Source organism: Sporothrix schenckii, assembly GCF_000961545.1.
Source record: "Sporothrix schenckii 1099-18 chromosome Unknown Cont44, whole genome shotgun sequence".
Taxonomy (NCBI): Eukaryota; Fungi; Ascomycota; class Sordariomycetes; order Ophiostomatales; family Ophiostomataceae; genus Sporothrix; species Sporothrix schenckii.
This window is the reverse complement of record NW_015971145.1, coordinates 327,522-354,786: the sequence shown is the minus strand read 5'-3', so window position 1 is coordinate 354,786 and position 27,265 is coordinate 327,522. Positions and strand designations below refer to the sequence as shown.

General features: G+C 58.6%; 16 protein-coding genes across 16 annotated transcripts; 10 read left to right on the top strand and 6 right to left on the bottom strand.

The window, feature by feature from the left end:
* Window positions 1-142: 142 nt before the first annotated feature.
* On the bottom strand, window positions 143-2,396 carry SPSK_08681 (uncharacterized protein; the record flags this gene model as incomplete). Its single annotated transcript, XM_016735270.1, has 3 exons — window positions 143-933; window positions 995-2,236; window positions 2,339-2,396. The coding sequence occupies 3 exons, from the start codon at window positions 2,394-2,396 to the stop codon at window positions 143-145; spliced, it is 2,091 nt and encodes a 696-aa protein (XP_016586844.1).
* Window positions 2,397-3,330: 934 nt separating this feature from the next.
* Window positions 3,331-4,656, top strand: SPSK_09288 (oxidoreductase domain-containing protein; the record flags this gene model as incomplete). The annotated part of the gene is made up of 1 exon (XM_016735864.1): window positions 3,331-4,656. One exon carries the CDS (start codon window positions 3,331-3,333, stop codon window positions 4,654-4,656), a length of 1,326 nt encoding a protein of 441 aa, XP_016586843.1.
* A 553-nt stretch (window positions 4,657-5,209) lies between these two features.
* Window positions 5,210-5,992, top strand: SPSK_09736 (uncharacterized protein; the record flags this gene model as incomplete). The annotated part of the gene is made up of 2 exons (XM_016736306.1): window positions 5,210-5,261; window positions 5,331-5,992. 2 exons carry the CDS (start codon window positions 5,210-5,212, stop codon window positions 5,990-5,992), a joined length of 714 nt encoding a protein of 237 aa, XP_016586842.1.
* Window positions 5,993-7,251: 1,259 nt separating this feature from the next.
* On the top strand, window positions 7,252-8,160 carry SPSK_09651 (uncharacterized protein; the record flags this gene model as incomplete). Its single annotated transcript, XM_016736223.1, has 1 exon — window positions 7,252-8,160. The coding sequence occupies one exon, from the start codon at window positions 7,252-7,254 to the stop codon at window positions 8,158-8,160; it is 909 nt and encodes a 302-aa protein (XP_016586841.1).
* Window positions 8,161-8,594: 434 nt separating this feature from the next.
* Window positions 8,595-11,096, bottom strand: SPSK_08598 (alpha-1,2-glucosyltransferase; the record flags this gene model as incomplete). The annotated part of the gene is made up of 1 exon (XM_016735190.1): window positions 8,595-11,096. The coding sequence occupies one exon, from the start codon at window positions 11,094-11,096 to the stop codon at window positions 8,595-8,597; it is 2,502 nt and encodes an 833-aa protein (XP_016586840.1).
* Window positions 11,097-11,680: 584 nt separating this feature from the next.
* On the bottom strand, window positions 11,681-12,619 carry SPSK_10896 (uncharacterized protein; the record flags this gene model as incomplete). Its single annotated transcript, XM_016737135.1, has 4 exons — window positions 11,681-11,761; window positions 11,834-11,927; window positions 12,116-12,169; window positions 12,405-12,619. The coding sequence occupies 4 exons, from the start codon at window positions 12,617-12,619 to the stop codon at window positions 11,681-11,683; spliced, it is 444 nt and encodes a 147-aa protein (XP_016586839.1).
* Window positions 12,620-13,053: 434 nt separating this feature from the next.
* On the top strand, window positions 13,054-14,268 carry SPSK_09389 (mediator of RNA polymerase 2 transcription subunit 4; the record flags this gene model as incomplete). Its single annotated transcript, XM_016735962.1, has 1 exon — window positions 13,054-14,268. The coding sequence occupies one exon, from the start codon at window positions 13,054-13,056 to the stop codon at window positions 14,266-14,268; it is 1,215 nt and encodes a 404-aa protein (XP_016586838.1).
* Window positions 14,269-14,486: 218 nt separating this feature from the next.
* Window positions 14,487-15,308, bottom strand: SPSK_09704 (GMP synthase (glutamine-hydrolyzing); the record flags this gene model as incomplete). The annotated part of the gene is made up of 1 exon (XM_016736275.1): window positions 14,487-15,308. One exon carries the CDS (start codon window positions 15,306-15,308, stop codon window positions 14,487-14,489), a length of 822 nt encoding a protein of 273 aa, XP_016586837.1.
* Window positions 15,309-15,791: 483 nt separating this feature from the next.
* Window positions 15,792-17,163, top strand: SPSK_09253 (exopolyphosphatase; the record flags this gene model as incomplete). Its single annotated transcript, XM_016735829.1, has 2 exons — window positions 15,792-15,903; window positions 15,974-17,163. The coding sequence occupies 2 exons, from the start codon at window positions 15,792-15,794 to the stop codon at window positions 17,161-17,163; spliced, it is 1,302 nt and encodes a 433-aa protein (XP_016586836.1).
* A 306-nt stretch (window positions 17,164-17,469) lies between these two features.
* SPSK_10153 (uncharacterized protein) lies at window positions 17,470-17,739 on the top strand (the record flags this gene model as incomplete). The annotated part of the gene is made up of 1 exon (XM_016736705.1): window positions 17,470-17,739. One exon carries the CDS (start codon window positions 17,470-17,472, stop codon window positions 17,737-17,739), a length of 270 nt encoding a protein of 89 aa, XP_016586835.1.
* Window positions 17,740-18,461: 722 nt separating this feature from the next.
* Window positions 18,462-20,144, top strand: SPSK_09015 (Ran exchange factor Prp20/Pim1; the record flags this gene model as incomplete). The annotated part of the gene is made up of 1 exon (XM_016735596.1): window positions 18,462-20,144. The coding sequence occupies one exon, from the start codon at window positions 18,462-18,464 to the stop codon at window positions 20,142-20,144; it is 1,683 nt and encodes a 560-aa protein (XP_016586834.1).
* A 939-nt stretch (window positions 20,145-21,083) lies between these two features.
* SPSK_09764 (ADP-ribose pyrophosphatase) lies at window positions 21,084-21,815 on the top strand (the record flags this gene model as incomplete). The annotated part of the gene is made up of 1 exon (XM_016736334.1): window positions 21,084-21,815. One exon carries the CDS (start codon window positions 21,084-21,086, stop codon window positions 21,813-21,815), a length of 732 nt encoding a protein of 243 aa, XP_016586833.1.
* Window positions 21,816-22,092: 277 nt separating this feature from the next.
* Window positions 22,093-23,403, bottom strand: SPSK_09299 (ribosome production factor 1; the record flags this gene model as incomplete). The annotated part of the gene is made up of 1 exon (XM_016735874.1): window positions 22,093-23,403. The coding sequence occupies one exon, from the start codon at window positions 23,401-23,403 to the stop codon at window positions 22,093-22,095; it is 1,311 nt and encodes a 436-aa protein (XP_016586832.1).
* Window positions 23,404-23,699: 296 nt separating this feature from the next.
* Window positions 23,700-24,716, bottom strand: SPSK_09544 (diphthine synthase; the record flags this gene model as incomplete). The annotated part of the gene is made up of 3 exons (XM_016736116.1): window positions 23,700-24,303; window positions 24,391-24,515; window positions 24,582-24,716. 3 exons carry the CDS (start codon window positions 24,714-24,716, stop codon window positions 23,700-23,702), a joined length of 864 nt encoding a protein of 287 aa, XP_016586831.1.
* Window positions 24,717-25,047: 331 nt separating this feature from the next.
* SPSK_09787 (U4/U6.U5 tri-snRNP component SNU23) lies at window positions 25,048-25,752 on the top strand (the record flags this gene model as incomplete). Its single annotated transcript, XM_016736357.1, has 1 exon — window positions 25,048-25,752. The coding sequence occupies one exon, from the start codon at window positions 25,048-25,050 to the stop codon at window positions 25,750-25,752; it is 705 nt and encodes a 234-aa protein (XP_016586830.1).
* Window positions 25,753-26,469: 717 nt separating this feature from the next.
* SPSK_09918 (ubiquitin-conjugating enzyme E2 G1) lies at window positions 26,470-26,994 on the top strand (the record flags this gene model as incomplete). The annotated part of the gene is made up of 1 exon (XM_016736485.1): window positions 26,470-26,994. One exon carries the CDS (start codon window positions 26,470-26,472, stop codon window positions 26,992-26,994), a length of 525 nt encoding a protein of 174 aa, XP_016586829.1.
* Window positions 26,995-27,265: the final 271 nt, after the last annotated feature.

The following is a 27,265-nucleotide window of genomic DNA, read 5'->3' as shown; positions in this document are numbered from 1 at the left end:
TGGGTGAGCACATCCTGTGCCCTGTGGTAGACCCATTTCTTTTTGCTTTCGGCAAGTCGGCTCATTAGGGGCGGCCCAATATGCCTGCCGAAGTCCGAAGGTTAATATACCACGACCAAAATCATGACTCGCCAAGGTCGTCTCAAGGATGAGGCGCCACCATCGGGAAGTCACCGCCCGTCGAACTCCCATCGACGCTCGCTCCAGCAGCAGCGGCGGCGGTAGCAGGGGCGGTGGGAAAAAAGGCCCATGCATCTTGCTCGCGGAACGCCGGGGGCATGGCAAAGTCAAAAAGGTTGTGGAACGCCGCGTCAAACTGCGGATAAGTGCCCGGGCTCTCAAAGTTGGCGAAACCTTCCAAGGAGTCTAGCCCTTCCAAGCCGCCACCACTCGAACTAGCAGACCAGCTGTCCGCGGCGGCCAACTGCGTCTCAAAGTCGAGGGCGGGCGCCACGCCGGCGGTTGCCAAAGGGATGTTGGCGTACTGCCAGTCGGGCGCTGGCACGGCCGTCGTCGTCTGCAGGCCATTTGGACCATCCACGTTCGTCTGTGTGTAGTGGTTCGGCCCCGGTTGTCTTTCCCCCGCTCTCAGACCCAACAGTCGCAGCAGCCGTCGTGCCAGCTTTGCTACGGCCGCCACGCTCGTCCACAGCCGTGCCAGCCCGTCCAAGGCCTCGCAGCAGCGGGCCAAGTCACGACGTGACGTGACGGCATCGCGTTGCTTGTCACGCAGGGCGCGGTAGACCACGGTGGTGGCCATGGAGAGAGCATATGGAATGAGCGGCAAGGGGGGGAGATGGGTGTGCTGGCCATCTGTGATGAGAGACAGGGCCCGAACGGCGGCGTCGAGGCGGCGTTGGTATGGGGCGGTGGCGGGTCCGCTATATCGGCAAGACAGCATTGCGGCGACGCAGTACCAGATTTCGAGATAGTCTAAAGATGTCAGTACATGTGGTTTCTGTTGTGAATGTGTGCCAGCGCTATCACGACTTACCCCGATGCGACTGGTGAAAATGGTCTAGTCGGACACCTGCACCCGACGTAACTGTTGCAAACGTCGGGAACTCCTGGCAGTCGTCGACGGTCGCTTTCGACGAGGCCTTGAATATTGTAGTCGCCGTCGCGAGAAGGTCGCCTAGTGCTGTCGCAAGGGCCATGACCTGTGCTCGATAGTTGCTGCTGTTGCCTATCGCAGTAATGCGCGGCAGTCCGACGTCCGAGTCATTGATCAGAAAGGGCGCCGCCGCCATGATCGGTTTGCTCAGCCGGTCGAGGTTTCGCAGCGACCACCACAGGTAGTCGGTCGAAGTTGTTCCCTGATCGGGAATTGTTGGCAACCGCCAGTGAATTGACAGCGACCATGCCTCGCACACAGCCTGCGCGAGACAGCTTGCCGCTCGTCGAGTGCCGGTCGTACCGTCGTTGTGAAGGTGCATCAGTGCCAGGATCTGCACCTTGGTGATCCTGTCAGGTTCGAGGTCAGCCTTGATGGCTGCGTCGAGGCCCGTAAGCAGTCGAGCTGCGAAATCAAGCGGTGCCAATGCAGGACCGTTGTCACTCAGCCGCAAGAATGGAGCAGCCTGGCTTGTCTTGCAGGCCACGAGGCACATGGCCCGCACCAAGTAGATGGACGTGTGGCCATTGCTGTGCCCTCGAAAGACACTGGCACCGTCCACGATGGGCAGCAGGTCGTCGAGCAGAGACACGTAGATGGAGAGCAGGGCATCGGCCGTGGCCTTGGGCAGCTCAAGCAGCGCACCCACATCTTCGAGGTAGCGACGATGCGGCTCTGTCAGAACAACAGGCGCATTTCTTGGCCGATATTTGTGATAGAACCACGCAAGCTGTCTCTGTGCACGTTTCGCGTCCGATTGTCGCCGTCGTTTGGAAGGCGGCTGGGCAACCGCTCTTGGCGGTGTCTGCTTGGCGGATGACGGGGGTGTCTCCGTGGTCTCTTCGTCGCCCTCCTCGTCGCCCGATCCGTCCGTCTCTTGGCCGTCCGACAAGTCGGCCAGTGCAATTTCTGGAATGTAGTCAATGGCACGCGGCTTGGGACTGGATTCTCGCGTGTCCGTGCCGCCGGTGCCTGCGCCATTGCCAGGACCGTTACCAGATGGAGGCGGCTCAGCGGCGGCTGGCGGTACTTTGTCCAACACGCTGATGCCTCGGTCCGTCTTTTCGATGACGCGTTGCTCTGCCTTGCTATTTTGTTTGTTGTCGGCGGCAGCAGCGCGTTCTGGCTTGCTGTCGGCCGCGGTGTGGAAGCATCTCTTTTTGCGTACCCGACAGGCCGGGCAGGGTAAGAGCGGCCACAGAAAATGTTAGCAGTGGGTCTCACTGCCAGGAACAGAAAGAGGCACTGGGTCCAGAATGGGAAGGAACAGAGGGAGACTCATCTTGCGAGCTTCTCTTGCGCGTGGCTGTCTCCGACGCCTGCCACACAATTTCCATATTTTTTTTTTCTTATCTTGTCGTCAGATAGCAATATGCTGGTCGTTCTGGTATCGCTCCGTCACCTCGTCGTTCGTGTAAGTGAGAGCCGCCCAAGACATCTTCATTTGGGGCGGCAAAGCGGTTATGTACTGATTATGTGCAGTGCCTTCCCAATCCGACGTACCCCGGCGCTCCACTTCCACGACTACTCCCGCAAACCGTTTTGGGGATGGACGATGGAGCGCTCTTTCTCTGCCCTGCCATGCCATGTCACCCCTGAATTATTGGGGATCCCTGTTCGCCATTTCGCAACTTGCTCTCTCACTAGTCTTAGCTGTGTCTGCACGCCTGCACGAGACTACTTTTGGTCCGACCCTCATTCGGACATACCGCCGTTCGGTCGTGTAAGACAACTGCTCATCTGCGGGGAACGAACCGCGCTTGACCCGATTCGTAGCGGCCTCTAACCTCTCCTGCAGGACAACGTCACTCTATCGACGCGATGAGAGGTGGAAATCAAACATCGCGATGCGCGAAGGAGGGCAAGGGCACGCGGTTATTTGGTCGCGCTGCCGGTCGAGCTGTCGGCAGCTGACATGGTGGGCCACTATGGGGCAGTCTGGACATCGAGGGGCCGGCTTGGGCCCGTTGAGGGGCCGATGGGCGGTGCATCTATGCCCGATGACGGAGATTCGTGTGAAGACGGAGTCTCTCGATGTAGTATATTAGACGGTCATGAGAAGAAGCAAGACGGCAAACTTTGCATCAACACACCTCTGTCATAAACAACAAACATTCTCACGGATCCAGACTAGTTTGCATCGTCACGACTCGACAACCGTCACAAGCTCCAACACCACTTGTTCTTCCCCTCTCAGCCATTTCCCCTCCATCACGATGGGTTCTGTCCCCAAGGTCAAGCGCTATGTGCTTGTTGGCACGGGCGTCCGCTCTGCCTTCTACTACGAGAGCATCCTGCGCGACTTCAAGGAATCGGCCAAACTGTGTGCCATCTGCGACACCAACACCACGCGCATGAACGCCATCAACGACCACATCGAGGAGATCAGCGGCGAGCGCGTCCCGACCTACAAGGCCGAGGACTTTGACAAGATGGTCAAGGAGCAGGAGGCCGATGTCGTCATTGTCACCACCATTGACCGCGTCCACCACATCTACTGCATCCGCGCCATGGAGCTGGGCTGCGACGCCATCACGGAGAAGCCCATGACCATTGACGCCCAGAAGCTGCAGCTCATGATTGATGCCGAGAAGCGTACAGGCAAGCACGTCCGCGTGCTGTTCAACTACCGCTACGCGCCGCACCACACCAAGGTGCGCGAGCTCATTGCCTCGGGCGTCATTGGCGAGGTCTCGACCGTACACATGGACTGGATCCTGGACTGCGCGCACGGCTCCGACTTTATGCGCCGCTGGCACCGCGACAAGGCCAACAGCGGCGGCATCCAGATGCACAAGTCCATCCACCACTTTGACCTGGTGCACTTTTGGCTCGGCACGGAGCCCGAGACGGTCTACTGCGTGGGTGGCCTGCGCTTCTACGGCAAGGAGAACGCCGAGGCCCGTGGCGTCGCCAACCTGGGCGAGCGCTACCTCAACAATGAGGCCGCCAAGGAGGATCCCTTTGCCTTTGACATTGGTGCCAGCCCCCGCCTCAAGAAGCTGTACCTGGACGCCGAGCACGAGGACGGCTACATTCGCGACCGCAACTGCTTCGCCGAGGGCATCACCATCGAGGATACGCTGTCCATGATTGTTACCTACAAGAACCGCGCCACTATGACGTACAACACGTATGCATTTGCTCCGTGGGAGGGCTACCGGTGTGTCTTCAACGGCACCAAGGGCCGCTTGGAGATTAACGTCTTTGAGACGGGCTACTCGGCCGCCGGCGATCCGATTGCCAGCAAGGTCATTGAGCAGCAGCGTGACTACGTGCAGGGCGGTGTCGAAGAGACCAAGATTATCGTCTACCCGCTCTTCGCAGAGCCGTACACGGTCGACGTTGTCAAGGCCGAGGGTGGCCACGGTGGTGGCGACCCAGTACTGCTACGCGATGTCCTCGTTGGCGACAAGGAGGACGAGTTCAAGCGCGCCGCATTTATCCGCGATGGTGGCAATGCGGTGCTCGTCGGTGTGGGTGCGAACATCTCCATGGAGAGCGGCGCCCCCGTCAAGATCCAAGAACTTGTCAAGTGGTAGGCGTTCACAGGAGCACCAGTATAAGAGCGAGACGTCTCCAACACATGAAAAAAAGAAAAAAACAAACATGGCATTTAGAATAGACTGGATAACCAGGTTTGGATATCAAGGTATCATAATGGAACGGAAGTGGCTTCAGAGAACAGACAGACATGAATGCTACCACTGAAACTGAATCACTCCCATGTCTATGATAATCCTTGTAAAAATATATCACTTCAGTATTGGACTTTTCGATCCAACTACCGAGATACTTAAGATTTGCGGTGGTGTGCACCATCGGAGGTTAGGCTAATATGAAGCTTCTCTCATCAACGACATATATATGCCCAATTGGGTAATTTCATCTATGCACTCTAATTTTGTGCCGCTACATACTGTCGCGTGAAGGGAACGTTCCTTGGTGGGAGCAGTCAAGTAAGTGTGTGACGCCGCAGGGGCAGCAATGTCCAGATATAAAAAAGAGTCTGAAGCCACTGGTCCTTGTCTGTACTTTGTTCGCTGACTATCACAGCATTTTTATCACAGCCTCACGTCATTTTTAGCTAACAACATGAAGCCACTCTCTGCTCTATTATTCTTGGCGGCAACCGCCCAAGCTCATTGTACAGTCACCGTCATACGGGCTCACATCACAATGCAACGGCAATTCGACTAACACGCTCTTTGTTTAGACCGCTTCTCCAAGCTCATCGTCGACGGCGTTGCCGAGGCCAAGGAGTGGACCACCATCCGCCAAACCAAAAACTACCAAGACGACCACGGCGTCACGGATGTCAGCAGCACCGACATCCGCTGTTTTCAGATGAGAACGGGTACCGGCTTTGCCACGGTGGCCGCCGGCGGCAACCTCGGCTTCATCGCTGACCAGACCGTCTCGCACCCGGGCCCAGTGCAGTTTTACATGGCGCGTGTGCCCGAGGGCCGTGACCTCAATACATGGGAGGCGGCCGGCAACGTCTGGTTCAAGGTGGCCAGCATCGGCGCCGCGGCGGGCACGACTGGCAAAGCACTGGTCTGGCCGACGTACCACGCACGGTCTGTCAACTTCACGGTGCCAACAACGCTGCCCAGTGGCAACTACCTGGTGCGCGTCGAGAGCATCGCCCTGCACCAGGCACAGTCGGCCGGAGGGGCCCAATTTTATCTAGCATGCGCGCAGGTCAAAGTGACGGGCGGCGGATCGGGCACGCCATCACCACTGGTGGCCTTCCCAGGCGTGTACCGATCAGGCGAAGCAGGACTGCTGTTTGCCAACTATCCGGTGCCGACAAGCTACACGCCGCCAGGCCCTGCTGTGTGGCGCCGACGGTGTAGGAGGCGGGGGCGCGGATGAGATTAGATGGTCAACGCTTTGATGATCAGACTTTCTTATGGCGCGGATCATTCGTTGCGGAATATCGTGCACATACATACGTCATTAAATGTGTTCAAATGAAATCATAGCTCAAAGTAATTGTGATTGATAACTTTTTAATACCTTATCAATGAAAATATTTTTAAAACAAAATAAAATTCTTATTTATAACCTGCAAAATTAAATAAAACGTGAATGACATGTATCGTCTCAGCCTTATGCGATAATCCTATCTCAGCCACTGCCCCGCACAGAGAAACGTAAACAGATCGCGTTCACAGCTGCATCACAACAACACTGCGACGCTGCGGGCAAATGGGTCTGCCGAAAGCTCCCGTCATGCGCCCCCGCGCAGCAATTGGTTGGCACAAAAGGTTTCCGTCAGGGCATCGGACAGCCTGCAAGAAACGCATGAACTTGCCGTTGCTTAAGGAAGGCGCATACACAGAGTGTGAGGCGCCGATGTTGACAGGCCATCCTTGGCAGCTGCTGACTCACGACCACGACAACCACTAACCCGTCTGGCATTAACACGCTGTGTCCACTACCAACGTGCTGAATTGTGGAGGTGGAGCCCTGTTTGACACATATTGCGTAGCAAACATGAGGGGAAGCTGCCCCGCGTAGCGCACGCCCTCCACCAAACAACGAAACATCGATGCCAAGGAATGCACACGCCAGCGGCATAATTGTGTGTGTCCCACGTTCCGAAAATGGCCGAAGACAAAGAACAAAGGTAACGCTTTTGACTGGCCCCAAGTATCGCACCTGCCTTCTCTCGAGAACGAGCGAGCAAGAATCGAACGAATCGAAATTTAAAAAAATCAAGATTGGGAAAGCCTTCAATCACACATAACACACACCTGCATGCGAAAGTGCTGCGCGCTTTTCACTATCTCTCGCGCCTTCGGTCTTGAACGTGCATGATCATTTTGTCTTATCACGCCACAAAATCGCAAAAGCGATTATTTTCCGTTTGCCGCGGCCTGCATCTGCGCCTGTGTCAGCACTCATTAAGCCGCTCCTTGCCTCGTTTCAACGGATATCAATCGACGGAACACAACGACTAGACGACGGCGATAGCGACGACCGAAACAACCCCAAGGACAGTCGACATCGTATTAATACCCTTCCCGACGCGCAGCGCGTTGTCAAGTGCGACCCACGACTATCCCACGACGCAGACTCTCCCCGCGGGCGTGGAGGGACGACGACAGTCTACTTTTCTCTACATCCCAATGTCCCAGCAAACACCCGCACCCGCCATGCCGTCTTCCCAACGTCCATTCTTCCTCTCGTCCTTTTTCGCTGCCTTCCGCCAGCAGCCCACCTCGGCGTCGTCGCTCTCTTCGTCTGCGGTCGTCGCCCAGCAGGCCGCCAGCAAACACACGGCGGCTGGCGGCAACGTTGGTTCTGGCAACAGCGGCACCCCGTCCGATATCGTAGCGGCGGTCTCGGCGGCCTCCTCCGCGACATCACCTGGCGCCTCGTCCTCATCCTCCTCCATAGCTGCGGCTGGCGGCACTGCCTCGGCGTCTACCTCGACGTCCCTGGCGACAGCCGCCGGCAGCACCACAACGCCCTCCGCCTCGAACACGCTGGCGGCATCGAATGGCTCCAGCACCAACTCGCGTTCGATCGCATCCTCCGCAGCGGCGGCGGCGGCTGCCGCCTTGACGGCCTCCCAACGCCTCCACTCATCCCGCTCGCCACACCACCACCACGCGCACCACCATCACCACCATCATCACCACCACCATGCACACAACAGCACGGGCACCTCGGCCGTCCCGATTCCGAACAGTGGCTCTGGTAGCCATCCACATCAACAACCACAACAAAACAGCGGCTCCAACCACGGCAGTTTCACTGACGAGCCGTACTATGCCAGCGGCTACTCGGGCTCCGGCACCAGAACCGGCACACCGATAGCCACGGCTACATCCACGTCCACGACCGTTGTGGCCGCCACGGGCCGCCGGCGCGGCAGCGACAGCAGCAGCGAAGGCTTCCGCGAGGTGCTGGGCGCGGACAAGTGGTACATTGGCGGGCGGACGGCGGCGGGCGAGGAGCGGTTCTTCAAGCTGGGCGTGGTGCGGCGGGTACGGAGCAACGACCGGCTGAGCCTGGACCGGTTAAGCTTATGAGCTGGACGGCGACAGCGTTGATTTTTATTTTGAATTTTGAAATTATGAAAGAAACGATAAACGACAAAAATACGGACAGATACGAGAGTCTGAGATAAGGGCCCGACGAGATCTCATTTTCCCTCATAGGCGTTTATTTTTGGCATCATCATTTGGACTTTGGACTTTGGATTTGGCTATGCACATTCGGTTTGGCTGCTTGACAAATTGGGCTTTATTTAGGCGTTTTTGGCGGCAATATCAACCCATTTCAAGGGGATTACTGCTCACAGATCACAGAGCTACGGGTCCTGTTATGCATTTTTAGTACACTGTTGTGCCAAACACTCGCTTCGTATGGTTTTGAATATGACTTGTAGAAAAGAAAACAGGGTATTGTGATTTGGCATGCTATTATCTTACAAGAATATTTAGTCGTGCTCCTCTCTCACCGGCTACCACATAAACCGCTCCAGACGGCCTTCATCGAGAAGACTGCCGTCCGGTCCCCGCCACACATACGGCCGGAACAAGAACACCCACATGGTGGCCACGTTGATCGCCACAAACCACGCCGTCTCGAGGAACAGCCGGGCGTCCACTTTGCCCAGGAGGGCGGCAAGGACAGTCTTCTTCTCGTTGCTCGCTGCTTTTGGTGTGGCCGCCGGCACAAGCAGCCGCCAAAACACCCACGGCAGAATAAAGTAGCGCGGCTCCACGAGCGGCGCCGTCACCAGCGACAGCGATGTGGCCAGCAGCCAGAGAAGGGCCGTCGATGTCGTGGGGCCTGTGCGCGACGCGGTGGCCGCGCCGTCCTCGTCCTCGTCCAAGAAACTCAAGAAGACGGCCGGCGGGCCCGTCTCCTGCATGGCAGCATCGGCGGCAGGCGCTTCGTGGTCCCCCTCCGTCCCGGTCTTCTTTCCCTTTTTTGACTTCTTGGCCTCCTTGGCCTTCTCCTTGCGCTGGCGCGCAGTCAGCTTCTTGTTGTCGACGGCGGACGACGTGGCGTTGTTGTCCTCCTCGCCCTCCTTGCCGTCCACGCCCTCCACGTCATCGTCCGAAATGATCGACTGGCCCGACGCAAAGGGCGAGCTAATGGACTCGCCCGCCGCGGCTTCGTCAAGGCTGCTGCGAGCAGCACCCAGGCCCAGCCACAGGATCCGCCAGCACGCCCAGCCGGTCAGCGCATACACCGGCACCAGCGCGTACCGCACGACGATGCTGCGGCGGATCGTGTAGCGGAAGACGTAGAACATGTAGTGGCGGTTGTCGGCGAGCGTAAAGGGGTGGATCAGGGTGTTGAAGTAGACGACGGCCACCATGGCGTCAAAGACGACCACGAGATAAACGGGGTAGTAGGCCTTGTTGACAAAGACGACGTGCAGCAGACGCAGCAGCTTGTGCGTGCTGGTCTTTTCATCGCCGTTGGGGAACGCGGCGTGAGACAGGGGTGGCGCCACCTCGGCCTCCTGGTCGCCCTTGTTGTCCTCGTCACCAATATGCTTGCCTCCCGCAACCGCCTTCCATGCCACAGACAGATAGTAGGCGGCATGTGTGACAAACAGCGGCGCTGAGAAAAAGGCCAGCAGCGGCCACAGGTAGAGCAGCTGCGCCGCATGAAGTGTGGCGACGTGATTGGCCTTGTCGCCCAGCACGACGCCGCCGTTCCACACGACAAACTGGCCAAAGCCCAGGACGACGGCGGCGTACGGCCACGCGCGCCGCAGCACCACCAGAGGGTTGCTGACGGCGGCGACCGCCACGCTCACCAGCGACAGCACCCAGTCGTCGGGCCACGCGTTGGCCAGGGACGGGTCGTGCACGTCGCCAAGCGAGTAGCGCCAAGCATACAGACGCACCATGCTGGCAAACGAGTCGAACGTCTGGGGCTGGGCGGCCCGCAGCGCGGCGCGGTGGGCCGGCTGGTCACGCACCGTTTTGGCGGCCTGCACAATCTCGAGGCCGCCGAGGTACACCACGACCCAAACGACATTGGTCTGGCGCATGACGAGGGCGGCGAAGCCGGCCACGACGGCCAGCAGGTCGCTCCAGGCGGGCACGTCCTCGTTGGCGGGCACGCTGACGCGGAACAGGTGCAGGCGGTAGGCGAGCAGCACGAACAAGGTCGAGTAGACGTCGGTGTAGTACAGCGCCGAGAAGAAGAAGAGGGCGGGGAAGAGGGCGACGTTGAGGCCGGTGTGGTAGGCAAACAGGGACAGCAAACTGGCGGTCGCCGCCGGCGTCGTCTTGCCTCCATGGCGGCGGCGGTGGCGGCTCTGGTGCTGCTGCTCGAGCGCCGAACGGCACGAGCTCGCGGCGACGGCCACCAGCATGATGGCGACGCTGTTGGCGCCGCGCAGGGCCCAGATGTGGCAGCCGTCCTGGACGCCGCTCCACATGGCCTCGAGGGCCACGGACACCAAGTACAGCCCCGGCGGCGTCGTGATCTTGTCGTCCCAGTCGTACCATTGCCGGGCGCAGTACTTTTGAGCCTGCGGCACGTGGAAGAACTCGTCGAGGTACGGCTCGGGCACAAGGGCCAGCACGCGCGCCAGCCAGGCCTTGGTGAACATGAACAGCAGCGACGCGCCGGCCATGAACAGCAGGGGGCGTCCCCGGCTGGCAGGCGGCTCTGCGGCGTCAGTGGGTGACGCCGATGTCTGGGCCGACGTTTCGGCCGGCGTTTCCGGTGACGCATTGGCGGCGTCCGTGGTCCCGTCGGTGCCCCATTCTTTGGCCGCTTTGGCAGCGGCTTGGAGCTTGGCCGCGCCCTCGGCCAGCGCATTGGTGTCAGCGACAGGCTTGCCGCGGCGCTGGCGGAAGCTCGTGCCTAGCACAAAGGCCTGCCACGCAAGCCATGGCACGACAAAGACGGCCGAGGCCAGGAAGGCTTTGAGCTTGGGATCGTCAATGGTCGTTGCGTTCGCGGCCACAAGGCCGGGCGCGTTGTCGGTCATCTTGGCATCAGTGTATCAGCGAGAGGATGCGGATATGTTAAAAAAAAATATCAAGGGAAAGAATGCCAAGAACCGAGTGACGGGGGTGGACTTTAAAAGGACACACGACACTTGAGAAAGCTGTGGGTTGTGTTTGATTTTTTAGGAGCTGGCTGAAGCTTAGGTGGATTTGCGCGGGCCGCGACGCGAATAAGAAGTAGTACTGGGCGCCACGTGTTTGCGCTTTGCGCAATGCCCCATACAAAGATGACAGAACCCCTTTCCACAACAAACAAATACGTACGCAGCTCGACGGCGACATCCGTTTTCTGAAAAGCTTGTTTATTCGTTAAAAGGGGGTTGAAATGAATGTCAGATGATTCATACACCACAAGATTTGAACATAGAAAAATGTCTATTATAAAGTTTCTACTTTCTCTGTACAGAACACCAAATCTACATCACATGCACTCTGGCCGCAGTTACCAATTGTGAGGCAACGCAGCCAGGGTCATGGTCTGGATCCCTCCACCCAATTAATGCATGCTATTTAGAAGGGCTGTATGCGGTTAGTAAAAAATAAGGGCCGTCCAGAGGGACATGTCTCAAAGCAGAGAGCGGAAAGCACGTACAGAGTCGGCGGGGTGCGTCGTCTTGACAAAGTAGGGGCCGATCAGAGGGATCTTCTGCTTGGATGTTAGCGACAGGTCATTGTCGTCTGTTCGTCAGCCCGTGTCTGTCGATGGAAGGCGGCGTACCTGGAGAATGTCTTTCTGTACCCGCGGGATGCCCGAGGCGTAGAAGAGCGCGGCGACACCGAGAGCACCGGCAATGGGGCCAGCAACGGAAGCACTGGTGCTTGTTAGTTGGTGTTCGGGACAAAAGAAATCAAATTGGAAGCAACCGCATCGCCTCCAACCGCAAACACCTCTGCACGGCTGCACTGGTCCTCCAACGTCGGGTTCGTCTCCTCTGGCTCCCCCATCCTCTCCGCCCACCATCGTCGCCGTCGCGTTGACGCAGATTGGGAATAAACTCACTAACGGAACACCGTCTTGACAGTGATACCCTTGTAGTTGGAGGAGTAGTGGTACCTGCGGATGTCGTTAGTTTTGTTGTTCAGGAAGAGCTCGCCGGTGCTGCCAATCCGAATATAGCCCCGTCTCGTCCCATTCCCTCCATCGGTCCGCACGTCCACTTCGAGTTGATCATTGGGCCATCAATTCGGTCAGAAGGGCGCGGCCGGTGGTACGTCGTAGGACGAGACACGGTTTCGATCGGAGCAAGTCGTTGGCTGGGCAGGAATAGACGACAGGAGATGCTGCTTACTTCGGGCCGTACTGGCTCCGGAAATCGGCACGCATGACGGGGGTCTGCATCAAGGATGTTAGCTTTTGTGTGTGGCGTTCAGTGTGGCCGCGGTCTCGGCATCTGGCAATGTTTCGTGCTGCGGTGGGCGTAAGGCAGAGGCGCTGGCTGAGATGCTGCAAGGCCGACGGTGCGTCCAGGGGGAAAGTCGAAGGGAAACATACAGCGAACGGCATTGTGACAGGATGTGTGGTCAAACCGTGGCGGGGAAGGTCAATTGGTGTCGGTGTCGTGGAGAGGTTGTGGGGGAATTGACGTCGTGATCGTACCGGCTGCGAGATTTTGGGTTTTTGCCCTTCTCGCTGTTGGCGGACAAAGCCGGGCAGTGGGAAACAGTGCAAACTTGCGGCCTGAGGCTTGATTTCTCGCAGTCAGCAGCCAATCACAGAGCTCAGTTTCAAAGCTTCAGAGTCAAAACGACTAGTCCAATTTTGGAACTGCCACAGAACATGTACCTGTATCTTTAAAGTGGGTCTCCGAATCACTGCGTGCAGGACCTCAACGCGCTGATTGAGCTCTCTCACACGCAAACCAAGCGTGCATCGTCAGGCTCGAGAACGCATCCAGTCGCCGGCTTTTGCATTCGTTGACGCACACTTTTGCCGCCGCAATGGACAAGTTCATCGACGTCCGCTTCGACCGAGTCGAAAAGGCACTGGTCACCCTCATCGACTCCATTGCCAAGTACAACCCATCGCCTGCGCTCGCCGAGGACCTGCTGGCCGCCGACCGCGAGCTCAACAGCGGCCTCGAACAGCTGCAAACGCACCAGAACAACCACCTACGCATTCTGGCACTGCGCGATGACGTCGCCGCCCTCGATGGCCAGATCAAGTCGACACTGCTGGCGCTGGCCGCCCGCCGCCGCGACATCCTGCAGACGCCAGCGACCGAGTTCCCCGAAGACAGCGTCAACCGCACGATCCGCGACGAGACGAAGCACTACCCGTTTACGTACGACGAGCTCATGTCGTATGCGCGGCGGATCAGCCGCAACACGGTACCGGGACCGGGGCAGACGGACGGTTCCGAGTTCTTTGCACAGTTTGGCGGGCCAATACCAGCAACCGGTGCCGGCGACGGAGGATCGGCACCCGAGACGGCAGCGCCGACGCCAGCCGCGGCGCCCACGCCAGGAGCAATTCCGGCAGGTCCTGCTTCGGCTGGTGTGAACGGCGCGGTCGGGACGCCCGTGGGTGGCGGCGGCGCACCAGCGTCGCAGTCGGGGACGCCCGGCGGCGCTGGGGGAACGGGTCCCGGTACCGGAACGGGGACGGCAGCACCGACACCAGCACCGTTTGCAAGCAGCGGCGGTGCTCCACCGCCAGCAACAAACGTGCCCAACGTTCTGCCCGACGACCTCAAGAACTACATTGCACCCACCGCCGGCACAGTCTTCTCACCGTGGCCGGCACCCGATCTCATGATGCACGGCGGGCTACGGGCACTCCATGCCGTGACAGAGAGCGCGTGCCGCGATAAGCACATCGCATTGCCACATCTACAAGAACCACCACCAAAAACACAAGCACAAGCACAAGCACAAACACAAGCACAAGCTTCCGTACCTCCACTACGCATCCGGTTTGTCAGTCTCGAAGAGCAAGAGGAACAGGAGCGCTTGCGGGCACAACGCGAAGCCGAGGAGCGCGAAGAGCGCGAAGAACGGCAGCGGCAGATGGAGGAGGCGGCGGCGGCAGCTGCTGGTGCTGGTGCTGGTGCACATGCAAGCTCGAATATGGGCGGCAGCTACGGCCATGCGCCAGCAGCAGCGCCTGCACCAGCCCAGTTTGCCAGCACGCTGGACATGGAGGATGATGATTAGACGTTGTACGAGGTGAATGAAGCTGACATGGGCCAGGATGGGATGGGCTTGGATGATTGTCGGTTGGCAGGGAGTTTGATGAAAGGAAGCACAATACCCAATGTATTTTTAAAAACAAAATCTATAAGCAGATGTAAAACTATGTACAGAGTCGTACGCAAGAAATTCATGATACATTATCGCTCGCATATCCAATCGCCGGCACCCGAGACCGACCTCTATGCACCCTGCGCAAACTTGAGGAACGCCCGCGCGATTGCCTCGCCGTCGTGCTTGTCGTCCACCACGTCGATGCCCTTCTGGTACACGTCGTCCGACAGCACGCCCATGGCGTGCCGCGCCTCCAGAATCTCCCGCACAATCGGGCCCGTGAACTCGGGGTGGCCCTGCACCGTCACCGCCCGCCCGGGCAGCAGCATGCCCTGCACCGCGCACACGTCCGTCGACGCCAGCGGCACCGCCCCTGCGGGATACTCGACCACAATGTCGCGGTGCATCTGCTGGATGGCCAGGCGGCTATGATCGGCCGCGCGCAGCTCGCTGCCAAAGAACGCCACGCCCTCGGGCGACAGCGTCACGTCCGTCACGCTGACCTCCCAGCCCTTGGCGCCCTTGGTGACGGGCGCGCCGAGGGCGCGGCCGATGATCTGGTGGCCGAAGCAGATGCCGAGCATGCGTACTGGGTGGACGCCGGCGGCCTTGGCTTCGGGCGTTGTCGTGGCGAGGGTGCGCTGGGTAAAGGCGACCAGCGCCTGGATCCAGGGCGTGTCGTCAAAGGCAGTGTGCTTGGAGCCGGTGATGAGGACGACGTCGACTTGCGCGAGGTCGGGGTAGGCCGACTCGAAGCCGTCGGCGACAACGTCGTGCGTGGTGATGGCGAGGACCGATTCGACGGACGCGCCCGAGGGGGCCACAGCGCGGCGGAACAGGTCGATGAAGACGCCACCATAGGTGCCGTATGTGGCGGCGGTCTTGGGGAGCGGCGTGTCGGCCATGAGGATGGCCATGCGCAATGGCGCGCTCGCAGCGTTGGAGCCCATGTTCGGTGCTGTGCGTCGAGGGGAGAGGAGAGTGCCGGACGGTAGATCGTAGGTCGCAGTACGGTTGCTTGAGGGTGTTGCTTAGGTCGTTACAGATGAAATGTACGGACGTTGTGGAAAGTTATAAACCCTGGAGTTTTGTTCCTGTACCATAGTAGGCGCCGGGGAAGGGCCTCGACTCATACCAACGGGCGGGGTGAATTAGCTAGACGCCGTCTATCGGCCGTGGCGACAGTGGCTGCCCCTGGACAGCGCCTTTAGCTGCAATGCGCCTGCTGTACTATTAGGCCTTTACTTCGTAGCGGCGTGCCGCCTTGCCTAGTTTGTCAATTGCAGCCGACGACCACTGGCCCAGGCGGGGAGCCTCTCCAATGACGTCTGCAGCTAGTAGAAACGGCCCGTCAAAATTACAGCTTTCAAAAACAATCTCTCTCGGCCACGACACGTACATAACAAACGTCCACAAGTCCACAAACAATCACAATGGTTCCCCGGTCGCTCGGGGCATTCCTAACAGCGGCCCGTTCGGCATTGACCGCCCCTGCCAGCCAGCGACCGAAACCGCTGACCATTGTCATTGGCAACGAGAGTGCAGGTCGGCTCAGCCTTGTCCTCTTCGCTCCTTTTTCAAACTCTTGCACAGCTCCTGACTGATTCTTTTCTAGACCTCGACTCGCTGTGCTCGGCCATTTTGCTTGCCTACTTCCGCTCCCACACGCCGCCGCACAATGCCTCCCTCCACGTGCCGCTGTGCAACCTGCCCCGCGCCGATCTCGTCCTCCGCCCCGAATTGCAAGCTGCTCTAGCCGGCTCCAGCCCTCTCCCCAAAACTGCGTCTGGCTCTCGCCCAATTCCAAGTGGGCAAGGTGGCGTGCCACTGGACAGTCTTATCACGCTGTCCGAGCTTCCCGACGACCTCACGGCAGACGTCACCGAGTGGCTGCTCGTCGACCACAATGCCCTGACCGGCGACCTGGCTGCGCGTTTCCAGAGCAGTGTTGCGGGCTGCATTGACCACCATGTCGATGAGGGTGTGGTCCCGGCTGCTGATGACAAGGGCGCCTTCCCGCGGGTCATTGAGACCTGTGGCAGCTGTGCGAGTCTCGTTGTGGACTACGCCCGTGACGCCTGGCGGCAGCTTGCCGAACAGGAGCCCGACCAGGCGACAGACCGTGTGTTGGCACGCCTCGCCCTGGCACCGATCCTGATGGACACGTCCAACCTCAAGTCGGCCACCAAGACGGTCAAAACGGACCGGCGGTCTGCGGCCGTGGCCGAGGGCGTTCTGGGTGTGAGCAAAGGCGGCGACAAGGGACCGTTCAGCACCTCCTACGATACCGATTCCCACTTCGACCGCACAACCTACTACGAGGAGCTCTCGCGGCTCAAGAACGACATATCGACGTTTAGCTACAGCGATGTCCTCCGCAAAGACTACAAGCAATGGCGTGAAACGACTGGCAGCGGCGGCAGCCTGACTGTCGGCTTCTCCACAATCTCCCAGGGACTTGGGTATGTTCTGAAGAACATTGGCGACCGCGACGCCCTGGTCGCCGGTCTAGAGACGCATGCCAAAGAGAGAAACCTGGACATTGCCGTCATCATGACTGTACAACACGACGACGGTGGATTTGCACGCCAACTGTTGCTGTGGGCACTGAATGAGCCAGCGGTAAAGGCCGCAAAGGGTTTTGTGGAGGCGAACTCGGAGAAACTTGACTTGAAGCCTTGGGGCGACGGCCTGCTCGACGGCGCCGAGGAAGATGGTCAGTGGCGGGCGTGCTGGACACACCGCACCGAGTTCAGTCGCAAACAGATGGCACCTTTGCTGCGAGATGCGATGAAGGCTTCATAGTCGTGGCGTAGAAACAAAACTAAGCGAGGTACGCCCAGACCAAATTTAGAAGACCACTTTCGTACGTGCTGGTTCACAAACCGTTTCATCAGTTGCATCTAAAACGGCCTGTGCCGTCGTGAACTCGCCTGCCCAGCACCCGGCAATCACGGCGCCGAGGGGAAGCCGAGTTATGTCAGGATACTTGCCCTCCCGCATCAGCTCATCTGCCTTGCCGTCGAATCCATATTTGGCTTCATACGCTTTTCCCTCCTTCCAGTGCGGAATGCGAGACGCGACAATCTCGTACAGAGTCGACCCGAGAGCATGCAGCTCCCCTGCGATGGTGCCCTGCATTTCTTCTTTGGGGTGTCGGAACCTCGATTGCGCCGACACTTCGGGCCGTTCACCATCGATGCCCGAGCCGGCAAAGTCGCACAGGCACACGGAGCGGTCTTTCCTCAGCAAAACATTGCGGCTGCCCAGGTCGCCCTGGATGACGCCCTTGCTGTGGATGTACACGACGGCGCTCGTCACTTGGCGGCACCACCGCACACGCTCGGCCTCCGAGACCTGTTGGCCCTCCTCGGTCTCTGAGAAATAGAGTCGCAACGCGCCGTGTTCGGCGCGTTCGAGGATAATCCGGCCGCCGCGGTCGTTGTCTTCCATGCGAATGCAGCGTACAATGTGCGGGTGGCGGCCGTGCTCCTGGTCGGCGCCGAGGCGTTTCAGGATGCGCATCTCTCCTAGCAGGCGCGCAACATACTCCTTTTCTTCAAATGGTAGTTTGGCAACAATCGTGGGGTCGTCAACAAACTCGTAGACCGCGCCAGTGCTACCAAACTGGAGAAGGCTGCAACCTTCTGGGCGGCGAACGCCGCGTGAGTGTGTCGTGGCAGTGGTCATGATGACAAGTGAAAACGGCTGTTGCAATGGACAGAGCGTCGATGTTCGGCGCTGGTATGTGCGCGTCACGGTCGATGCCAGTGGGTATAATGGTGCGCAGAACGGTATGTTCTTTAAACATGGCAGTGTCAGAGGTACAACAGGAAACTGGATATCTGTATATTGGTGTTCTAGGTGAAAAATGGAAACATTTGAGATGTGCGTTCCGCACGGGTTACGCATCAGTAAAGACATGGACGTGCGTGAATCTATTTGGCGAATGGAGATGTGGCGCGCAAAGATGTGGTTGAAGTGGGGCGTTACATATTGGATTTGTTTACGGAGGAATACAACACATTTGTTGACCAAAGCCAACACGTCGACTACGTGCCGTTTCCGCCAGCCTACAAAACATAAAATGCACCACTGACTCGATGGTTGCTGCAACAAAAAAGCATGGCCTCGCGGTGGACAGCACGCCCGCGAAGCGCGCCCGACGAACGAATGCGGCAGCAGACATAAAGCGGCCGGAGGCTACAAACAGAGCACGGAAACGGGACACGCACGCGCGGCCGGGGCGAACGCCAAGCACACCGGGCACGTTGAACTCGCCACCGACAGTGGTACTCGATGTGTTCGTGTTCGGTGACGGCGAGGCCGGCGAGCTGGGACTGGGCCCTCATGTCACCGGCGCCGACAGCCCCAAACTGAACCCGTTTCTGAGCGCTTCCACGACGACGGCGGGCGCTACGCCGGCCTTTGATACGGTGCAGGTGGCCTGCGGCGGTATGCACTCGGTGGCGCTGACCCGCGACAACCAGATTGTGACCTGGGGCGTGAACGACCTCGGCGCGCTCGGCCGCGACACGTCCTGGGACGGCGGCTTCAGAACGATCAGCGCGGCCGGAGACGGTAGTGGTGGCGATGACAGTAGCGACACCAGCGACGACGAGACACTGAACCCGCGCGAGTCGACCCCGACCGCTATCCCATCGACGGCCTTTCCGGAGGGCACCCGCTTTGTCCAGGTGGCCGCCGGCGACAACTGTACCTTTGCCCTGACGGACGCCGGCGCCGTCTACGGCTGGGGCGCCTTCCGTGCGCCCAACGGCGAGACGTTCTTTTCCGCGGACCGCGCAGGTGGCGCAGCCAGCCAGCTGGGGTTTCAGCGCACGCCGGTACGCGTCCCGGGATTGCAAGGCATCACGCAGCTGGCCGTCGGCGCGAACCATGCGCTGGCGCTGGAGGGGCGCGCCAGCACTCAGTCGGCACAACCAACACAGCGGACACGGCCGCAGACACGCCTCTGGACCTGGGGCTGCGGCGACCAGAACCAGCTCGGCTGCCGACTGTTGACGCGCCACGGCATACACGACCCGCGGGGCAATGCGTTAATCGGCTCGGGCGTACCACGGATGGTCGCGCTCCAGCACGCCGGCAGCCTCGCCTTGGTCGCCTCTGGCGAGTACCACTCCTTTGCCGTCGGCACCGACGGCCGCGTCTGGGCCTGGGGCCTCAACTCGTTTGGCCAGACGGGCGCCGAGCCCGACATCGTTCGGCGCCCCAACGACGACAATGCAGAGCTGTCCGTCGCCGTACCGACCGAGGTCACGGCGCTTGCCCACACGGGAGTCGTGGCCCTCGCCGGCGGCGGCCAGCACTCGGTGGCCCTGAGTGCCGACGGCCGTTGCCTGGCGTGGGGACGCGTCGACAGCGGGCAGCTGGGGCTGGACCTGGCGGCGGTCGCGCAAGACCGGCTCCTTGCGGACGCGCGAGGCCGCATACGCGCCTGCCTCGTACCGACCGAGATCGATCTCAGCATCGACGGTGGCCCCCAGGCCAATGCCCTGGCGACGGCGTGTGGTACCGGGCACACGCTGATCGTCACGTCGGCCGCCGGGCGCGCTGGACACGCCGCCGTGTTCGGCACCGGCTTCAATGCTCAAATGCAGCTAGGCCTCGGTGCCAGCGCCGACGAGGAAGTAGCCGTCCCCACCCGCCTCGAGAGCAAGGCTTTGCAGGAGAGGTCTTTAACCTGGACCGGCGCTGGCGGGCAATTTTCGATGGTGGCTGGGCCCAGGCGCGCCGTCGGTGCGTTAGCTCGTGCGGCACGGTGATCTAGAATAGATTTGTAGGTTGTTTCATAACGGGATGGACCAGTGTACGAGAAATAAGAAGGCTTTATTAGGAACCATAAGGAAAGGGGACGTGATTGGCAGCTGCTCAGCGGGCGAGTTCGCGATGTCGCAGGCCGTTTTAGTGTCCTTTGGACGGGTCTCGTTTTGTAATCCTTTGCATTTTTCTGTCGCGAGGTAATCATTGCGGATTTTGAGGGCTTGTTGAGGTAATTATACTTATGTGCAGGATGCAGTTGACTTTTAATGTTATTAAGCGGTAATTGAGCATTGCCGTTAGAAAGTCAATTCTCACGACATCGTCATACTGTCGGTAATGTAAGGCTTCAGTAAAGAAATTTGGAAAAGTAAATGATTTTGAAACTTTCAGGAACTATTTTCTTTTTTTTACGAAATAAATAAATAACTGAATAATATGAAATTAAATGCGGATAAAAAACAGTATCAAAATCAGAGTACTAGGGAACTAGCATATTTAAGAGAATACATTCAGGGACGATAAAATAATATGTAGATGTAACAAGATACAGAAACGTTACCATTCTGTGCTGAAATCAGATGTTAATAAAAACAAAAAAAAACGTACAACAGCGGGTATTCGCTGGTCGTCACCGACCCAACTACTAATCCGCCGATTGATGGTTTGACTAGGGGAGAGCGGACGGGATCCCGTATTGTCCATCATCTATGGTCGTACGTGGAAGAAGTAGGTTCTAATTGTTACTATATGGCGTACATTCACCACTACCGACCCGCATCCCTCTGCGTCATTGCCGGCAGCTTGACACCGGCAGCTAGCTAACACCATCGCACCTGGAACATTCACCTAGTGTGTGCCCGCCTTTGACAACTGTATTTCACACTCGAATGCCCACATTGAAAACCAAACACTTCCCGACGCTCTCCCTCCCGGTCCAATTCATGAATTCCGGCACTGGCCTCCGCATCGCTGCTCGAATTTTCCGCAAACCCTCCATACTTGCACCCCGCACAGCTATTCACCCGCGTCTCGCCCGCGCCTTCACCATGTCCACCAAGACCCAAGAACCCGTCATCACCAGCATTGACGACCTCCAGACGTCCGAGGCCCGCTGGCTCGCTCTCAAGCGCATCCAGTATGTCGACCAGACCGGCAAGAGCCGCACCTGGGAGGTCGCCACGCGCAAGACTCGGGGCAAGGCGGGTGTCGACGCCGTCGCCATGGGCAATGTCCTGCGCCACCCCCGGCGCCCGCCCGCGACGCTCATTGTGATTCAGTACCGCCCGCCCCTGGACGCCTACACGGTCGAGTGGCCCGCGGGGCTGATTGACGCCGACGAGACGGCCGAGCAGGCTGCCGTGCGCGAGTTCAAGGAGGAGACGGGCTATGAGTGTCGCGTGACGAGCGTGAGCCCGCCGCAGGCCGCCGACCCGGGCATGAGCAACGCCAACATGCAGCTGGTCATGGTGGACGTGGACCTGGCCGAGGACGACAGCGTGGCGCCCGAGCAGCGTCTCGAGGACGGCGAGCACATTGAGCGGGTGATTGTCCCGCTGTCCGAGTTTTACGACCGGCTGGTCGAGTACGCGGCGCGGGACCGGTACGTGGTGGCGGCCAAGCTGTTCCACTTTGCCGCGGGCATGCAGTTTGCCCAGACGAACAAGTTGACGTAGGGGTTGGTGGACGAACACATAGGGACAGACGTTGCCGGCCGTCCTCGCTTTACAAATATGTACAATAGACACCGCGACTTGCGATTGCAGACCTTGTCTTGATGCTGTGCGTTCATACTGGGCGTAGACGTATTCTAATGCAGTTGAATTCTTTGCGAGAGCCATAACGCCGAGTAATTCTTAATGGAACTCCAGAAACGCTGAATACAATAACTTTTTCGTCGCGCCGGATCGAAACATGCGAATAATACAGACACGGAACCCCCCCTCCACCAGACTACAACTGCCACACTGTCCGCTTCTTCTCCATGCGCCCCTTCCACTCAAACGCCTGGCCCGACATGCGCTGGATGCCCTTGTCCACCCGCCGCAGCTTGAGCGTCATCCGCGGACCAATCTCCTGCAGGGCCACACGCACGTCCTCCACGCCCGTCATGGCTTTGCCGTCCTTTTCGGTCACGCTGCGCTCCGTCGCCCGCTTCTCGCGCATCATGTACCGGTGCCGCCGCACAAACACGTAGTCGCGCTGGTTGTGCAGCGTCAGCACCGTCCGGCCAATGAGCTCCGGGTCCTTGGGGAACAGCCGGCCCAGCACGCCGCCCACCAGCTTGCCGAGAGACGTGTCAAAGTTGTTCATGATCAACTCGGGGATGTGGCCCGTGGACCGCGCGTGGTTGGGCAGGCGCTTGGCGTCGACCCAGGTCTGGATGGAAAAGTGCAGCATGGGCCCGTTGGGCAGCAGGGTGATGTCGAGCCCCGACGGCTTCTTCTGGTCCTCGTTGACAATGAGCAGCGCCGTGTAGCCGCGGTTGTGTGCGTAGCCGGCGATCTCGCGGACGCTGTACTCGTGGCTGACGTAGCGGTGGCCAGACCGGGGAATGTAGGTGCTGTTGGGGAACACGTCGGTAAGCGTCTGCGCGTATTTGTGGATGGTGGCGTGGCGGGAGGTCGTGATGAGAATCTTGGGCTGTGTCGGTGTGGCTGTCGCGCCGGATTCGTCGGCCGTGGCGCTGCTGTCTTCGTCTGGCAGAAGTGCCGAGTACTTGGCGGCCATGGCGTCTTCGTGGGCGGCGCGCGCGGCCGCCTCTTCGGCCGCCTCCTTCTCCTCCTGCTCTTGGCGCTTGGTCTCGGCGAGAGCGGCGGCCTCGGCCCGTTTTGTCTTTTTGTCCGCCTTGCTCAGCCCGACGTCGTTTGCTTCTTCTTCATCATCGCTTGCGAGTAAACTGGCAATATCGCTGTCGACTTCGTCCTCGCCAATCTTGTCGCCGTCCTCCACTTCCATCTTGTCGTCCTCGCCCTGTGCTTCGGCCGCCTCATCGGCCTCGTCCTCCTCTTCCTCCTCCACTGCAGGCTTTTCCTCCACTACCCGCCTCCGCTTGCGGCGTGCATAGTAGTCTTCAGACACCGGGTACTCGCGCTTGTCTTCGAGGGTCTTGGGCTTATTCTTGGCCAGCCGCTCGGCCTTGAGTTCGGGGTACTTCTCCTCTTCGCGCCGCCGTTCGCGCCGGTCGGCAATGGACTTCTTTCCCTTGGCCGCCTTGTTCTGCAGCCATGTGGATTGCCGCACGATCTTGTTACGCGAGCCCATGTTGTTGGCTGGGCAGGTAGGTGTTGTGCGAAATGTGATATTGAAAAATCGTGTTGGATGGCTGGTCGGGGGCAAGGCTGGATGAGGAGGATGGATCGGAGATCACAGCATTTGGCGGTAAACTTTTTTTCTTATCGCCCTAAATTTTCATATCGCGATAAGCCGCATATTTCGCAGCAAACTTTTGCTATGCAAATGGCGAAATTGACTAAACTAGAGGCCCCTGTAATGCACCCAGAATGCTCCCTAATGCACCTAAATGTCCTGTAGATAAGCCCATAATCTTCCCCAATCGCCTAATGCTTGTTCTGGTATTCCGCCGCCCAAATGCGCTGCCACTTCTCCTTGTCCACCGCAAACTCCCGCACAAAGTCGTTTTCCAGCTCGTGCGTCCTCCGGCCCAGCAGCACCAGACTGTGCAGCGGCGGGCCCAGCGCATCGTCCGCTTCGCACAGCTCCTTGAGCGTGCCAGCCACAAACACTTGCTCGCGACCGCCGACGCGCGCCGCGCCAATGGCCAAGCTGTCCTCGCCGTAAACCCCTTCCTTGCGCTCGGCCTCGATCTCGAGCATCTGCTTGGCACAGGTACCGACCGTCATGTAGCGTGGCGGCTCGTAGACAATGCGACCGCGGGCCAGGCTCGCCAGGTTGGGCTCCTTGACCTTGATGTCGAGCAGCACGAGCGTGTGCAGGCCAATGTCGCGGTTCTCCTTGATGCGGTCGTAGAAGCTGGCCGGACGCCACTCGTCGGTAAAGAAGACCATGGACACGGTCTGGCCAAAATTGTAAAGCTGGAGGCCGCAGGCGCCAATGCCGGACATGATGGAAGCGTTGGGGACGGAAGCGACGGTGATGCCTAGTTCGCGGGCACGGAGGGCGAGGTCGGTGTGAGTGGTAGCACTGTTTGAAAACCGGCGTCAGAGGAACGAAGCGAGACAAAACAAAAACAGTAAAAAACAATAGAATTAAAAAGCATATGGAGCATACCCGAACGGATCACCAACGACGCAGAAAGCTACATCCTCCGTCTGCGCATTGGCAAGAATGTCGTCGCTTGAGCTCTCGACCATTTCGCGGTCAGCAATAATGATGGACCGACCATAATAGGACTCCTATGCAAAGAAGCATGTTTAGTTCTAATGTCAATGACAGTCTGCATCATGTACCGTCAAACATACCAGAACCTCCTTGTTGACGAGGAGAATGCTTGTGTAGGCCTCGAGGTAGACCCGGGAGGCCTTCTTGACGATCTCGAGACCCTTGACGGTAATGTCCGTCTCGTCAGAGAGACCGAGACCCACGAGGTACAACATGCTGATGTTGGGGTGTGTGAATGTCTTTCGTGACGCTCGTGGGAAGAAAATGTATGCTCCTCGATGCGATTCAGTCGCCTCTTGCCCCTCTGCTTATCGCGATAAGCCAAAAAAAAAAGGTTGGCTGGCAAAGGCGCCTGGAACCGCCATAAGTTAGCGTGCTTTTGTTCTATCGCCAATTCTCCCATTCTTCATCCCAATTCTCATCACCGTCGACTTGCATCGAACTCCACAAGCAACCAACGACGCGTACTGCGTTTCAGGACATAACCTCTCTCTTAGTTTGAGCCCAACTTCCATATCCACTTGACGACACACAGCCGCCGCGACAATGTCAAAACAGGGCTCCGCCTACGGCACGCCGGCCGGTGACACCGAGTTCCGCAAGACACGCGATGTCGCCGAATATGCAGCCAAGGCCAAAGAACGCGAAGCCAAGGAGCGCGAGGAGGGCAAGGCGCGGTACGAGGCCAGGCTCGCGGGCAAGCGCTACTACAAACCCCTCGAGGGCAACGAGACGCTGACGGCCGCGCGCACGACCATGTCCGACCTCAACGCGCTCGTCGGCACGACGCAGATGGTGGCCCCCGGCCGACGTGCCGGCCCGCTCTACTGCAAATACTGCGACTGGACGGCCAAAGACAGCGTCTCCCTGACGGAGCACGAGAACTCCATGTACCACTTGCGGAACGTCGGCCAAACGGGGCAGGTCAAGCGGGCGTCGGCCGCCGACGTGCTGGAGCGCATCGAGGCCGTGTGGGCACGCCTCGAGGCCGAGAAGAAGGACGCGACGGTCAACCTCAAAGAGCGCCTGGCCATACGACAGCAAGAAGACGACGCGGAACGCGAGCGGCGGCGGATCAAGAAGCGCGACCTTGCCGAGAAGAAGAAGGCGGCAAAAGAGGCCGAGGCGGCCGCCCTGGCAGCGAGCCGGATGGACTACGGCGACGACGTCCGCATCGAAGGCGAGCACGACGAAGAAGACATGATGGAGATGATGGGCATCACAGGATTTGGATCCACCAAGAAAAACTAAAAGGCGCTGTTTTGCTGTGGAAGATATTGCATATGGGGGATAACATGGGGCACAGTATGTTGCGGCGTTTTATCAGGCATTTTCACTGGCGTTAGCTTTTGGATTCTTTTATTATTATACTGAATATAGCACGATACCCTGGCCATTCTGTCCATAAGCAAATAAAAGAAATTCATAGACAAAGCTGTTACAACAACTACGTAAGATATGCATGGCGGCTAACGTGTCGAACACTGTATCGTGGTTACTATTGCAGAGGCCTAGCCGGCTTTGCCCCACCATCACTAGATAAGGGAAGGTGCGATCCGTCGAGATTGTCCTCCGAATCCACTGCATTCGCTGTGATATATTATGCGGGGCGCGCACCTTCTCGGACCCTCCCCCTTCCTCATCTCTCGAGAGCCTCAAACCGTGACAAGTTGACGCAATCTCTCAGTGGCTGCCTGAGGGTATCCCTCGTACGACCATATACGATACACGGACGATTAGTCGAATACCTAACTCACAGTAATTTTCGAATAGCACCGTCTCCTCAGAGCTTCAGCACCCGATTGTCACTCAACCCCCACTTCCGCCGACTTCGCGGCCGCCATTGCTTGAACCTTTTCGTGTCTTTGACGTTGCTGGCTACGAACCACGAAAGCAACCCGGATTCCTCTCGATCCAGCGAAATATTCACTCTTTTTCGGCCATTCGTGTTCACCGTCCACCCACGCCATGGCGTCCTCCGGTGCGGCGAACCTGCTGCGGCGCCAGCTCAAGCAGATGCAGACCGATAAGGACATTCCGGGCATCTCCTGCGGCCTCACCGACGCCAACAATATTTTTGAGTGGATGGTCATGCTCATGATCAGCGACGACGTCAAATACTACGGTGGTGGAAACTTCCGCGCCATCCTCTCTTTCCCGCCCGAGTACCCGTTGCTGCCGCCGGTACTCAAGTTCCAGGATCCGATACCCTTCCACCCCAACGTGTACCCCAACGGCGAACTCTGCATCTCGATCCTGCACCCGCCCGAGGAAGACAAGTACGGCTACGAGGCGGCGAGTGAGCGGTGGTCGCCCGTGCAGACGCCCGAGACGATTTTGCTGAGCGTGATAAGCTTGCTGGCCAGCCCCAACGACGAGAGTCCTGCAGACCTGGACGCAGCACAGATGTGGCGCGACGAAGTGGCCGGCAAGAACAAGGACTTTCGGAAGCGGGTGCGGCAGTGTGTCCGCCAAAGCCTCGGGGAGGAATAGATGGAGAGGGGTTGGCACACGGAACGGTTCACACGTGCTCGTTGTTGACCCTGGAGCGGAACACAATATACCTTGCATAAAGAGGAGGGCGCATCGGAGCATTGGAGTGGCATTGCTTTGCCTTGTATTGGATTCGGGCGTCAAATTGCATACTTTCTACCTGCATTTATTGTATTCCTATTTCAGTCATTCGTTGTGTATTCATTGCTTTGCTGTTTCATAGCCGTATGGTATCTCTAATTCAACGTTAATTCAGTACACCTTGCTCCTC